Here is a 12,116-nt window from a genome sequence, read left to right as displayed (position 1 = left end):
ACATTCTTCCTGATGCACCCCAGGATACCATTGGCCTTCTTGGCCACAAGAGCACATTGCTGGCTCATGGTCAACTTGTTGTCCACCAGCACTTCCAGGTCCTTCTCTGCAGGGTTGCTTTCCGGCGGGTCAGCCCCCAGCCTGTACTGGTGCATGGAGTTATTCCTCCATATGTGCAGGACCCTGCACTTGCCCTTGTTGAACCTCATGAGGTTCCTCTCCTCCCAGCTCTCCAGCCTCTCCAGGTCTCTCTGAATGGCAGCACAGCCCTCAGGTCTATCAGCCACTCCAGCCAGCTTAGTATCATCAGCAAACTTGCTGAGGAGGCACTCCATCCCCTCATTCAGATCACTGATGAAAAAGTTGAACAGGATGGGACCCAGTACTGAGCCCTGGGGGATGCCACTAGCCTCAGGCCTCCAACTAGACTCTGTACCACTGATGACAACCCTCTGAGTTCTGCCATTCAGCCAGTTCTCAATCCACCTCACTGTCCACTCATCTAACCCACACTTCCTGAGCTTATATAGGAGGATGTTACGGGAGTCAGTGTCAAAAGCCTTGCTGAAGTCAAGGTACACAACGTCCACTGCTCTCCCCTCATCTACCCAGCCAGTCTTTCCATCATAAAAGGCTGTCAGACTGGTAATCTTACGTCCCTTCAGATGCTGGGAACCATGAACTGTGCAGCCTCGAATAGACCTCCAGTAAGGGCACAGCATGCTGCGCAGACTCCATCTGTGGAGAGACTTGTCTGATGCTGCACAACTCAGGTTCCCAGCATCTGAAGGGATGTAAGAATGATCTGTCATCTTTTTTCCTTGTTGTGTTAGCTCCTTCAATAAATGGTATCTAATTAATACCTTATTGGAATCTCAGTGCCTTTATTTCTGGGTTCATAAGGAGCACCTGCACTAATGCATTACAATGGGGGAGATGACTGGGAAGATGATTAGGGCAGTAGCTTAGCCTTTGAGGGAAATTGGGTTTGTTCCTTTGGATTTGTGTCCAGTTTTGAGGCAAGGAAAATGGTCTAGCAAATCAGGATGGAAAGATGCTATTCAATTCTCAGACCTGTTGGGAATTAACTAAATACTCTTCTATTGAGACCATTCATCTTGACTGTGTAAGATAAAATTGTGTTGCTTCTCATCTCTTCAGGGAGCTCTCTAGAATGTAACAGGCTCTGAGTGATTGAGATGAAGGTGAACTGGAAGGATTTAAAACCCAGCTGTACCAATTCTGAGCTGCTCAAGACAGCAAGTGCTGGCTACTCAGAGGTCCTAGAATCAACTCATGGTGTTGATATGAGATAGGGCTGTGAATACCAGGAGAGGTGCTCAAAAGACCAGCTAGTCCTTCTGCTGCTTTTCTTCTGCAATTCTGCAAGCAGTCTGAATCCAGAGGCAACACTAATTCTCAAGGGAAACTGTCAGAGATGGCTAGCTAGATGGCATTCAGCTGGGAACGGAACTGATTCTGCTCAGTCCTGCTGTTGTGCCGCCTCTCTGTTTAGGCAGTGTAGGAGGAGTCTTGCTACAACTGGCTACTTGTAGTCAAGCCTCAGAGCAGAATCCTGCTAGTTTAGCCTAAATTCTGTGACAAGGTGTCTGCATGCTGTGATACAGCTTTAGTCTCAATTACTTAGAAGGTAGATTTGCTTAAATAATATGTGACTAATATAGCCTGGATATGTTCATTTTGATGTTACACTTAGTTTTTCATGTTTCTCAGTGTGCAGCTGCACCCTTTGCTACCAGTGCCTTGCTGCAGTTGTAGCAGTTATGAGGAAGAAACTGGAGGTTTGGGAAAATGAGTAGGAGGCAGAAGAGCATTTGGTTTCTGGGGAAAGTAGTTTGGAATGTGAAATAAGCATTTAACCTGAGTGTTCCTGCTTAAATGAGCAGCAAATGATGAGCATTGCATTTAAGCCAAAAGTCATTAGAGTTTAAAGCAATGACGTGGCATCTCCAGCAGACTTCACTCTCTTGGAGTACGTCTATATCACAGCCTTTTCATAGTCATCAAGAAAATGTTTAAAACCTCTCAGATTCTGGAGTACCTTTTTGCATGAATTCTTTGGCCTTTTTTCGTGGCGGTGATGCTTGAAGGTGTGGTGTGTAGTTTATAGTGTTTCATCAAAGATTTGCTCAGTGAGGTTAAATGACTTCTATTTCTTAAGTCATTTTATTTAATTCTGAAAGAGGGCTAAGAAACACTTAACTAATGAGTTGTGTCTTGGGGTTGAGGGAAGGTCCACCCCTGCTGATATTTCTTTGAAGGTGGTTCGTCTGAAGCCAGGGACTCAGTAACTTGTGTCTCAGCACCATCTAAGTTGACACTGATAAAGGCAAGAAGGAGGTTCGGGATAGAACAGAGATTGTTACCAGTTGACTGACTGCAAGGTGATGACTCAGACACTATTTGGAGGAAGCGTAGCTTGCTATGCTATATTTATTGAGTTTAAACAGGGAACATCAATACTTGTCTGTTATTTTGGCAGGGGTAATTGCAGCAAGTTTGAGTGTTGGTTAAAATATATTATATAGACAAGTCAGTGGGATTTTAATGGATGTAGCTACAGAAGCTCAATGGGAGTGTGACAGTATCTAAATTGATGTATGTAACACCTATTCTTGGTGTACAGGAACAGCAATACAGCTTTTATTTACTGGGTAAAATGGATGAATGAAAAATATGAAGGAGAAATAAAAATATCCTTAGTTCCTAAGTAGCAGCAAAAGATATGATTTACTGGGTTCTCACACCAAGACCTGCATGCAGATAGTCTGATCTAGGCCATTTTTCCCATGATAGCTAAAGAGTTCCCAGAGTGGGAATAAACTAAAGTTTTTGGCTTTTTTTATAGCATATGGAGACTAATCCCTGTCTTTTAAAACTCATCTGTTTGTGCTCCATTAGATGCCTAGGGTCTGTCCTTGTGCTGTCTTTATGGAGAGCTTGGTCTGGCCTGGATCATGGCCAAGACAAGCCTGAGGAGCAGTCTGAAAGGTGTACCCCCAAACCTTTGCTATATTGAAATACATTGAGCAATAGAAAGGTAGAGATGTGTCTTCATGGGTCTTAGGTTTGTTCCAAAATAGTTAGCTAGTTTAGTTTAATTCATAAATAGCTCTGTTCAGCTTACATTAAGAGGCTGCTTTGAGCTGTACTTACCTATACTAAGGATCTTCGGTTACTCTGTAGAAAATGGTCTTGGTTTTCTTCAGATAGAGGTGAATTCCCAAGAACTATATTCATGTGGTGCTATTGCTTGCTTGGCCTTATGCTATTGTGGCTGTAGTTACGGCTTAATTGCATCTTTCACTGGACTGAGCCTGGGAGCCGAGTGTTCCTGGGTGACTGGAGCTGTGGTGGGAGGGTAGGATGTATTTATTGTCTGTGACTGAGGGAGTATGTCTGAGAGTTTTTGCAATATTAAGGGAGTTAGTAGTAGGACAGTGCAAGGAAAGTGGGAGCAGGCAGCGTGTGAAGAGCCTAAGTGGTTCAGTCAAACATGCAGACAGGAAGTGTGAGGGCAGCTGTGGCATTGCCAATGAGAGTATGGGTTATGTGGATCAAGCAGAGGGTGAACTTGAAAGTACTAGCATATGAAGATTAGAGGAATCCTTAGAAGCAGGCTGTTAACTGAGATGATCTGTTTTTATTTCCTCAGAGCTCTTGTCTATGCCAGCCGTAAAACGATTTTCTGTGTCGTTTGCAAAGCATCCGACTAATGGTACGTTTGCTTCCTTGATTTGACGTTCCCTCACACTTCTAACCCCATGCTCACATTCAGTTCTCCCTTCTGCACATATACTCCTCCTTTCAGCCTTTCTGTGTTTTTTTTTGTTTGTTTGTTTTTTGGGTTTTTCTTTTGCGCATCTGTGTATCTGGTATCCAAACATGTTTCCCTTTCCCCTTGTCTCACTGCGACTAACTTGTTCACTCATCCTCTGTTACTGCACAGCCAGGCCTGTGCTGTCTGTGGGATATCTGCCAAACTGTTTCCTAAGAGGCATTGGTGTCCCAGGTGAAAAAGAGCAGTAGCTCTGTGAATGGCTCCTAAAGCAGCTTTTAATTCCACTGTTGACAAAAATGCTTTCTCTCATGCCCTTTGGAAGGGGGTAAAATTCCATTAGACTTGAGGTATGGCAGCAAACATTTGCTCTATATCCCAAGAGCATCAGCAGCTTAGGTTCTGTTTCTGCAATGCAAGTTTGCAGGACTGAAACAAGGATGGCCTAGGGCTACACAGGTCACCTGGGAGAGTGCAGTCTAGAGTGGGAGGAAAGGAAATGCAGAAAGCATTCCCTCTAAGTACGCTGTTCCTCAGCACAGTGGTCTTAGGAGTACTGGTAACTTCGTGGCCTCCTGTCTGCAATCCTGTTTGTTAGGGAGTCCCTTGATTACTCTAAGGATGGTGGGAGTGGTCTCACCTGTCCTACACATTATCCCCAAGAATGGCATCTCTCTAAAACTTTCAGTCATCTGCTGTCAGTGGAAAAAGCTGGCTTGGGCCCTGTCACCTTCCTGAACTAAAAGGGAAGGGAACATGCATCAACAATACGCTCCTTAGGGTGAGGTAACCCGCTTCACTCTTGTGATGCTAGCAGTAAAGAAGGACGTCTGATAGTGCTTATGTGCACTCACCAGCTCTGCTTCATATTGCTACTAACATAACACCTGAACTGAGTGTCTTTAGAGGTTACAAAGACAGCTAGCTCTGTTGTAGCAGATGACTTGAGCTAATATATATTATCTAAGCCTGTACAGAACTTCACAAATGGTTGGTTTCGCAGCACTACTCCTACCCATATCTCATGGCTCCTGCTGTTGAGGCAAGTTAGAACCAAAGCAGAGCGCTGAAAGATATCAGATTAAATATTTCTGTATTATGGGGTAAAGGCTGTTTCTGAGATCTTGATGCTTAGTAAATCTGAAGAAATTCTGCTCTGCACAACCTGGAAGATGGAAGAAGACTGTTACAGAAGACCAGAGTTTTGGGAAAGATGAAAGGGGAAGGGGCAGCTATATGTAGCTTTATTGCTCAAATATCTGAATAGGACATATCTTCTGTGTTTCGTTAGCTTTGTTTTTCCCAGAGTGACTAGCTTCTCGGTTTGTTTTGTATGTCTGAAAACTGTTAGAGCACACATGGTGTATGTCAATAGGGTATGTCATCCTATCTTGCCAGCAAAGCTTGCACCAAGCACTAGTCTTTTTTAAGCCACACTGTAAAGCAGTTTACCGCCACAGAAATCTAATAAAAGGAAACTAGGCATCAAGTTTTTTCCAAGAACCTAATTAATGTTTCTAATTACAAAATGTTTCTTAATCAGTAAAACTAAGAAAGAGATCCAGGAAGTGTGAGCTTGAAGTTAGGCATGTTTGGTCTGGGCTTGGTAACTGCTTTTAACAGGAGGAATATTTAGCTACACAAGACATTCACCTAGGGGTGCAAAAATTATTCATATCTCTGAATCTGGATTTTGTTACTAAAGAGTTGCCTCTACTTGGTGAGGTGGGATGGGTGAACCAGAGCAGTTGCCAAGCAGAAGGTCAGCAGGTGGTTTATGACCTTGTCCTATGAGTCAGCACTTCTGTGTCCACTCTGTTTTTCCAGAATCCTTAGGCACTGTGTTCTCAGGTGAAGCCTGCTATCCCTCAGCTGCCCTTTCACATTCTCCAGGCCTGTAGTGCCAGCTTGTTTATTCTCATCCATGTGCTGAAGTGATTGGCTGCATTTAGATGCAGGACTGTAATACACTGTTACTGGACTAGATTCCTTGTTTTTGTCGGGGGAGAGCTAAGCTGGGACTAACTTTCTTGTGTAGCTCAATCTGAATTGTATTGGACTTGGAATGTGTGCTAAGATTTATTTGCTTACCAGACTTTCACTTACAAACATAAAGCATTACTGCTCAGCTTGTGGGTGGGGCTGCCCATGGTTTGCTGTTATGTTTGGCAGAGGCTGACCAAGATGGGAGACTGGCCTGCTGCCTAAAGATTTGAGGTATGTAGAGCTAAGGGTATTCTTGATCAGCTCATTATGGGAGGGACTGGGCTTCGGTGTGTGGGGTGAGTCTTCTCCCACCCAGCAGCCCTGGTGCTGGCAGCTCCATACCCTGCATCTTCATATTTTTTTCTGTTTCCCAGCTTTACCTCCCACTCGCCTCTCACTCTTTATGGCCCACTTTCCTCCAGATGCATTTGAGCACCACCACGTTGCCCAGTTGCTGCGCCGTTTTTCCTCTGACTATGCCACGAGCCGGAACATCTCCCTGGATGCCACTCTAGCCCATCATCTCCAGCAGTGCTCCTACCACCTACGCCTCTTCAGGAGCTGGCTGATCTCAGGGCAGGATGACTTGGAGTGTCTTTACGGTACTGCACGCTGCAGCTGCCTTGGTCCTATGCTCTTGTAGCTGAACAGGGACCACTGTCTGCTTGAGAATGCAAAGTATGCTTTGCTTCTAAGAAAGGAAAGCATTTCTGTCTCTGCATCCCTCAAATCTCTAGGTTTCTCCTGCAGCAAGGTGTGTGGGCTGTTGCACCAGGCAGTTTTGGAGCCATAGGAAGAAGCTTTTTCCACACGGAGTTAGTGTTCTGTGTGTACCTGTAACTGTTCTTTCCGTCCTTGGCAATTACATTGCCTCCTTCCTCTAGCCAGGGTAAGCCGTTAAGCTCCTTTTGAGTGTCCTCGTCTGAAATGATGAGCTCCGACCCATGTAATGCTCTGCTGACATGATACTGCTTTGCAAGTCTTAGTGGGGTGCTTCCTGGTGTCCCTATAGTTTTCAAGGGAGAAACTAAAATAGATAGTAAGAGCATGGGAAGAATGAAGTTTAAGGAGGCATAACAGCTGATCACATGCAGGTGAATTACTGAGGAAATTTAAAGGAAGTAGTGGATTGTGGGATTGTGTTGTTTCTAGAGCACGCAGCTTAGGGTAGTAATTGAGCTTCTGTATGTCTGCATTGCATGGCATCTGTTTTGCCTATTAGGACATCTGCAGTGTGTCATGCCTGTGGTGGGAAGAGGTAGGTGATTTCAGTATTTTCAGTATATTTAGATATTTTAAACCAAATATCATGATTTCTGTGGTATTTCTCAGCCTCTGGCACAAGTGGGAAGTCTGGTGCATTGAGGTCTCAGTGCTTCTAAGACAAGTAGAAAGATTTCGTTTTGTGAAGGGTAGCTGGCTATGCCTGGCTGTTAATGTTCACCTTGCACCATGAAACTTGCTTGGTGCATGTGGCTTGCTGAACTGTGTGGTATGATGCATGGATCCCCTTTTTCATTCAGACTCATAGGTGGAAGGGGTAAACATGGAACAGTTTAGTTTTTCATCTGGCAAGAAACAGAATCAAGCATTTTCAGAGCCTAGAGAAGAGAATTTTTCTTACACGGTCCTTTTTTTTTTTTTCCTTTAATATGGCTCTTTCTGTTAAGCAGACAACTTGGAGATGGCAACCACTTTTCAGATATAATTAGGATAATCCTTGGTCTCCTAGCAACTAATACAAAAGTGGAGTGAAATCACTTCAAGGGGAGAGATGCTGGAACAAAACACTATTCCCAAGCCAAAGCTGAGCTTGCCCTGCTGCAGATGTCAGCCATCTTGTGTGAGCTCTAGTAGAGAGAAGAAATGAATCTTAGCACTTTGGGCACTGGCATTCCAGATATTGCTACATGATGCCAGCTTGTGGAGCCCATCTTAATGCAGCTAAGCTTGTAAGCTGCATACAGCAGCTTTTAGTAGCTTCTCTCTACAATCAGCAAGTGAAATTCTTTTGTGCAGTTTTCTCAGTCTGACTGTCTCAAAGCCCACAGTTTTTTAGCATGTTTGGAATTCCTTCTGAGGTTCTTCTCTTAGCGGACATTTCTCCAGTCTCTGCAGCTGTCAGTCCTACTTCCCTCATGTAAAAACTGTGTACTCCTATCATCTCTTTCCTGTCTTTCAGTCATGCTTCTATGCAGGCAAGGAGAGCATGAGTTAAAAGACTGGGACAGGGAGTTAGAAGTATGTAATTGGTACATACTTGGTCAGAAAGAGCAGCAATGGAACCCTGAAGAGATCTGTCTGGGAACCTGTGCTCATCAGCATGCTCATTGTTTGGAAAAGGAAGAGTATGAAGTTGGTTCGTGTTGTTAATAAATTACAAGGTGCTGAAGGGAAGGGTCAGCTGTGAAGAAATAGAGAAGGACCTTATTATTATGAGTGATTAGGCAGTAAAAGAGCTAGTTATATTCAGTGTAAATAAATGTAAAATTGCTGGGGAAAACAGCCCCAAATTTGTATATAAAATGGTGGACTCTAAGCTTACCATCACATTTTGGGAAGATGCAAGTGAGCTATAAATCTGCAGTCTGGGAAAGGTAATACTGATGGTGGTCTGAACCTGAGTGGCCTGGAGAGGGGTGATGGGGGGATCTATCTAATGTTCCAGTAAAAGAGATAGGAGTTTTCAAATGGAATGAGTAGGAATCAGTTTCAGACAGAAGTGACTTTTTTTATACATTGAGAACCTCCTCACCACAGCACATGAGGGATGTTGAAAGCTTGAGTTCAAAGGGAGTCTGGAGAATCTCCTGGAAGAGATTCATTGAGTTCAAGACAGCTCTGAGCTGCAAGTCACTGGAGTCTGTGGGAGTATTTGGAGAAAGAATCACAACGTGCGATCTCTAGTCTAACACTCTTTCCTGAATATCTGCTTTCACCACTGTGAGGAGAGAGATGCTGGACTAGAATGAAACTTCAGCCTGACCATTCAGATGTTTTAAAAAGCTGGTTATAAAAAAATCCTAGTTTGTGTGTGCATCAAGTACACATGTATAAGCACGTATGAATATACATATTGGTGCTCTCCCAAAGACTGGACTGACCAAGTGTATTGAGGAAGAACTTAATTTCTCCTACACCCTGTGCTGAGACTAGGTGAGTGCTGTCTTTGCTGCAGAATAGCTGATATGTTATTGGTGTACAGACCTTTTTTTGGAGGTGTCGGGTCCCTTTGGTCTGCTTTTGCTTTCAGAATGTCTGTCACAAAGGACTGTGCACCTTCTCCACTCCAATGTGGAGTTCACAGTTGGAGAGCTGGGCAGTAACTTCGTAACTTCTGATAATCAAATTGTGTGTGTGCTGGTGTTCAGAACTCTTAAGCAAAAATATAATACACAGAAAGGATTACTTTGAACCAAAAAAAACTTCTTATCTGGTTCCTCCTTGGCCTCAGTCTTTGTCTGTTGGCTGATAAGTACAAAGCAGTTACACTGAACAAGAGCAATAACTAATCAGCCTGTTGGAGCAGTAAGTGCGTTCTTTCTTTTAGCTATGTCCCTCTGCTAGTACAAAAGTATACCATATTTGGGACCTCAGACCACTGTTAGTAAAGCTAAGGACTGTTTGAACTACTTTAAGATTGCTCCTTGGTCATGCCTGCTATGAAAGAACACAGCTGTCTCCTAGATGACTTACTGAGTTATCAGCTCTGAGGGATAATCACCTCTGGTGATTTTATTCTGGGAAACATTTGGCCAATATAAACATAGCTTTCTGAATTCATACTAAACAGGAGACTTTTTTTCTGATCTGCTTAGAGCATGCACAGAATTTAGGAAACTCATATATTACCTTGATTCAAATTAGATGCTTCCATTAAATGATACTGGTTTCCTCTGGAGGGTTTACCCTGCTATTTGTTCTTCTAGACTGGCATATCTCCTGTGAAAAACAACAGCAATCAGGAAGATGCTAGTGTGTTTGTGGTCTTATTTTCTCCCTTGTCCTTCCCTTTCTTCTGTGTAAAGTCTGTTTGTTTTAGGTCTGCTGCTAACAACTTTAGATGAATTTACCTTCAGACTTTGAAGTGAATCAGAATAGATTCTCCAATAGTGCTTAGCAATATATGCAAATGTCAGGATTGTGGAACTCTGGGGAGAAGGATCAGAACTGGAATGGAGTTAACTCCACTGTAATTTCATCAGACCTTCAGCTTTAGCATTGATGTGCCTGGGAGAGCTGAAGCAGGCTTTGTAATCCCATAGGCGGATTATACGTCTATACATTGTCGTCTACAGAATGGCTCTTTGAGCAGTACTGTACTCTCTGCTATTGTGTCAGGGTGATTCTACATTATCGATTCAGAACAGACTCCCCCCCACACACACACATCTGCTGCTTCCATCACATGTAGTCTTCTGGGACATCCGGAATAATACATGTTCAGCAGACTCCTCTGTCTTATGGTAACAGAGAAACCTTAATACCCACATCTTGTTTGCTTGATTCTAACAGATGGTTTCTTTTTATTTCACTGAATAAAAATTTGAGAGAGACAACCATGCTGTCCTCCTTGCCCAGAGAAGATTGCAGTTGAGTTTGGGATTCATTTTTAGGTACTCTGATCTAGACAACCCAGCCACATGCCTTTCTTTGCAGGGTAGGCCTAATTCTGGAGGGAGCGTATTGCCTTCTTCATCCTTAACATAGCTAATGTAGTCAAACCCAAATGAAATTAAAAAATTACATGTGGGCTGCTCTAAGACTGCTGGTAGAAAATGAATGAGACTGTTTAATTTCTTGTGCAGTTATCCTTATCTGAGATGTCTGCTCTGCAGGCCCCATGAAAAGAGCTTCAGGAAGTATCAGCAATAGCTGAGCTGTCAGCACTGGGTTCCTGTTATGTTTTGCACTCATACTTTGTCTGCTGCTCCTTCCCTAAAATGTCATTTCTTCATTAAGCATGTGCTGTGCAGCAGTGGTTAGCACCTTTACTGGGGACTCTGGATGCAACCATGACACAAGTAAGAATTATGGTCTCTAGCAGTAATTTCTTCCTTGGCTCTACTGTGGTGGCAAGAAACTGCCTTTATCAGCTTCTCATTAACATCTAAGCAGCCAAAGAGTAGTGTGCAAGGAAGTGGCTACTGTATACAAATGGCAGAGCTTGCTTTAAAAATAGTAGTATTTTACCTTGTGTAGGGAAACTTTTGCCTTTTTCTCATCTTACTTTAGACCAGTTATGTCACATAGTGCTGAACAGAGCTGTGCTAGCTAGCATTTGGCACTTCTGAAAACTAGGTGCATTGTTTCACATTAGTAGCATTTTCAATGTCATGTTTCCTTTAACACTGGACCTTTGATGTCCGCATGCTCAGCTGCTTATCAATGCCTCTAGTGCACTTGGAACTACTCTGTTTTGTCCTACGTGAAATGTAAACTTCTTCCATTTTTCTTTGGAGACCCACATAGCTAAGCCAACTTTGCCTCTCTTAAATCGGATTCTGTTGTGAAATGACATTAACCTCATATGCTGCTCCACAGCCATCTCTGTGCTGCTGCTGTTTAAGTCTTTCTTTCCTCCTTTTCCTTTAGATTGTCTCTCAGAATACCTGTGTGAAAATAATGAATAGCAACTCTTGTTTATTCAGCACTTCTGCTCAAGGGAATTCTCAGCGAGGGACAAAAGAGCATGGTAGTTTTGCTGTAGCTTATATTTCTTCCTGCTAGCCAAGGATGTGTTACCCTTCATGTCTTGAATTAATGTTTATAGGCCATTCGTGGCACAGGTAACCTTTCTGGATTGACTAAAGCATTCTCTGTCTCCAGTGGCTGTTACAACAATGAATGTCTGCAGCACTGCACACTGGTGATGTTCTGGTCTGTGGTTTCCTCATATTGCATGTGGATTCACTTTAAATACCATCTGTTTGCTTACCCTTCTTGCCTCTTGAAGAATTGAGTTAGGTGAACACATTGGAGCAGAGGCTGTTGAAGATGAGTAGAACAATACTACCTGTGTAAGATAATCCAGGAACTCAAGTTCTTCTCCTTAGTAGGTGCTGTCAAGCTTCAGGGATCAATTTTAGCCTATGAATGTGCTGAGCTGCAATCCTGATATAGCAATGTATCAAGAACTGTTGCACTTTTTGCATTTCAAAGTAACTTTCCTTATCTATAGGAACAAAACCAATTCCTTTTCAGGGTTTTTTGGGGGGAGAGAAATGTCCACTGAGGGAGCTTGGAGAGTCACAGAGTGGGAAGCCTAGGCTTAAGAAGATTAGAGGTCTTTAAATGCAAGAGGCAGAGCAGAAGGAGGCCTTATTCCCAT

The 12,116-nt window shown here is 43.2% G+C and overlaps 1 protein-coding gene across 5 annotated transcripts in view; it reads left to right on the top strand.

Moving 5' to 3' along the window:
- The window catches only part of PPIP5K1 (diphosphoinositol pentakisphosphate kinase 1), a 53,159-nt gene that overhangs the window by 36,501 nt on the left and 4,542 nt on the right, over nt 1–12,116 (top strand). For 3 of the 5 annotated variants that reach the window (XM_062584215.1, XM_062584214.1, XM_062584217.1), the window contains one exon: nt 3,677–3,739. The exons of 1 other annotated variant lie outside the window; for it this stretch is intronic. In XM_062584215.1, coding sequence (XP_062440199.1) covers nt 3,677–3,739 — 63 coding nt within the window. Of the gene's footprint in view, nt 1–3,676; nt 3,740–6,207; nt 6,388–12,116 lie in introns of all 5 variants that reach the window. One more of the 5 variants, XM_062584213.1, reaches the window with a different exon arrangement.

Source organism: Rhea pennata, chromosome 10 (genome assembly GCF_028389875.1).
Source record: "Rhea pennata isolate bPtePen1 chromosome 10, bPtePen1.pri, whole genome shotgun sequence".
Classification (NCBI taxonomy): Eukaryota; Metazoa; Chordata; class Aves; order Rheiformes; family Rheidae; genus Rhea; species Rhea pennata.
This window is presented reverse-complemented; position numbering and strand designations above follow the sequence as displayed.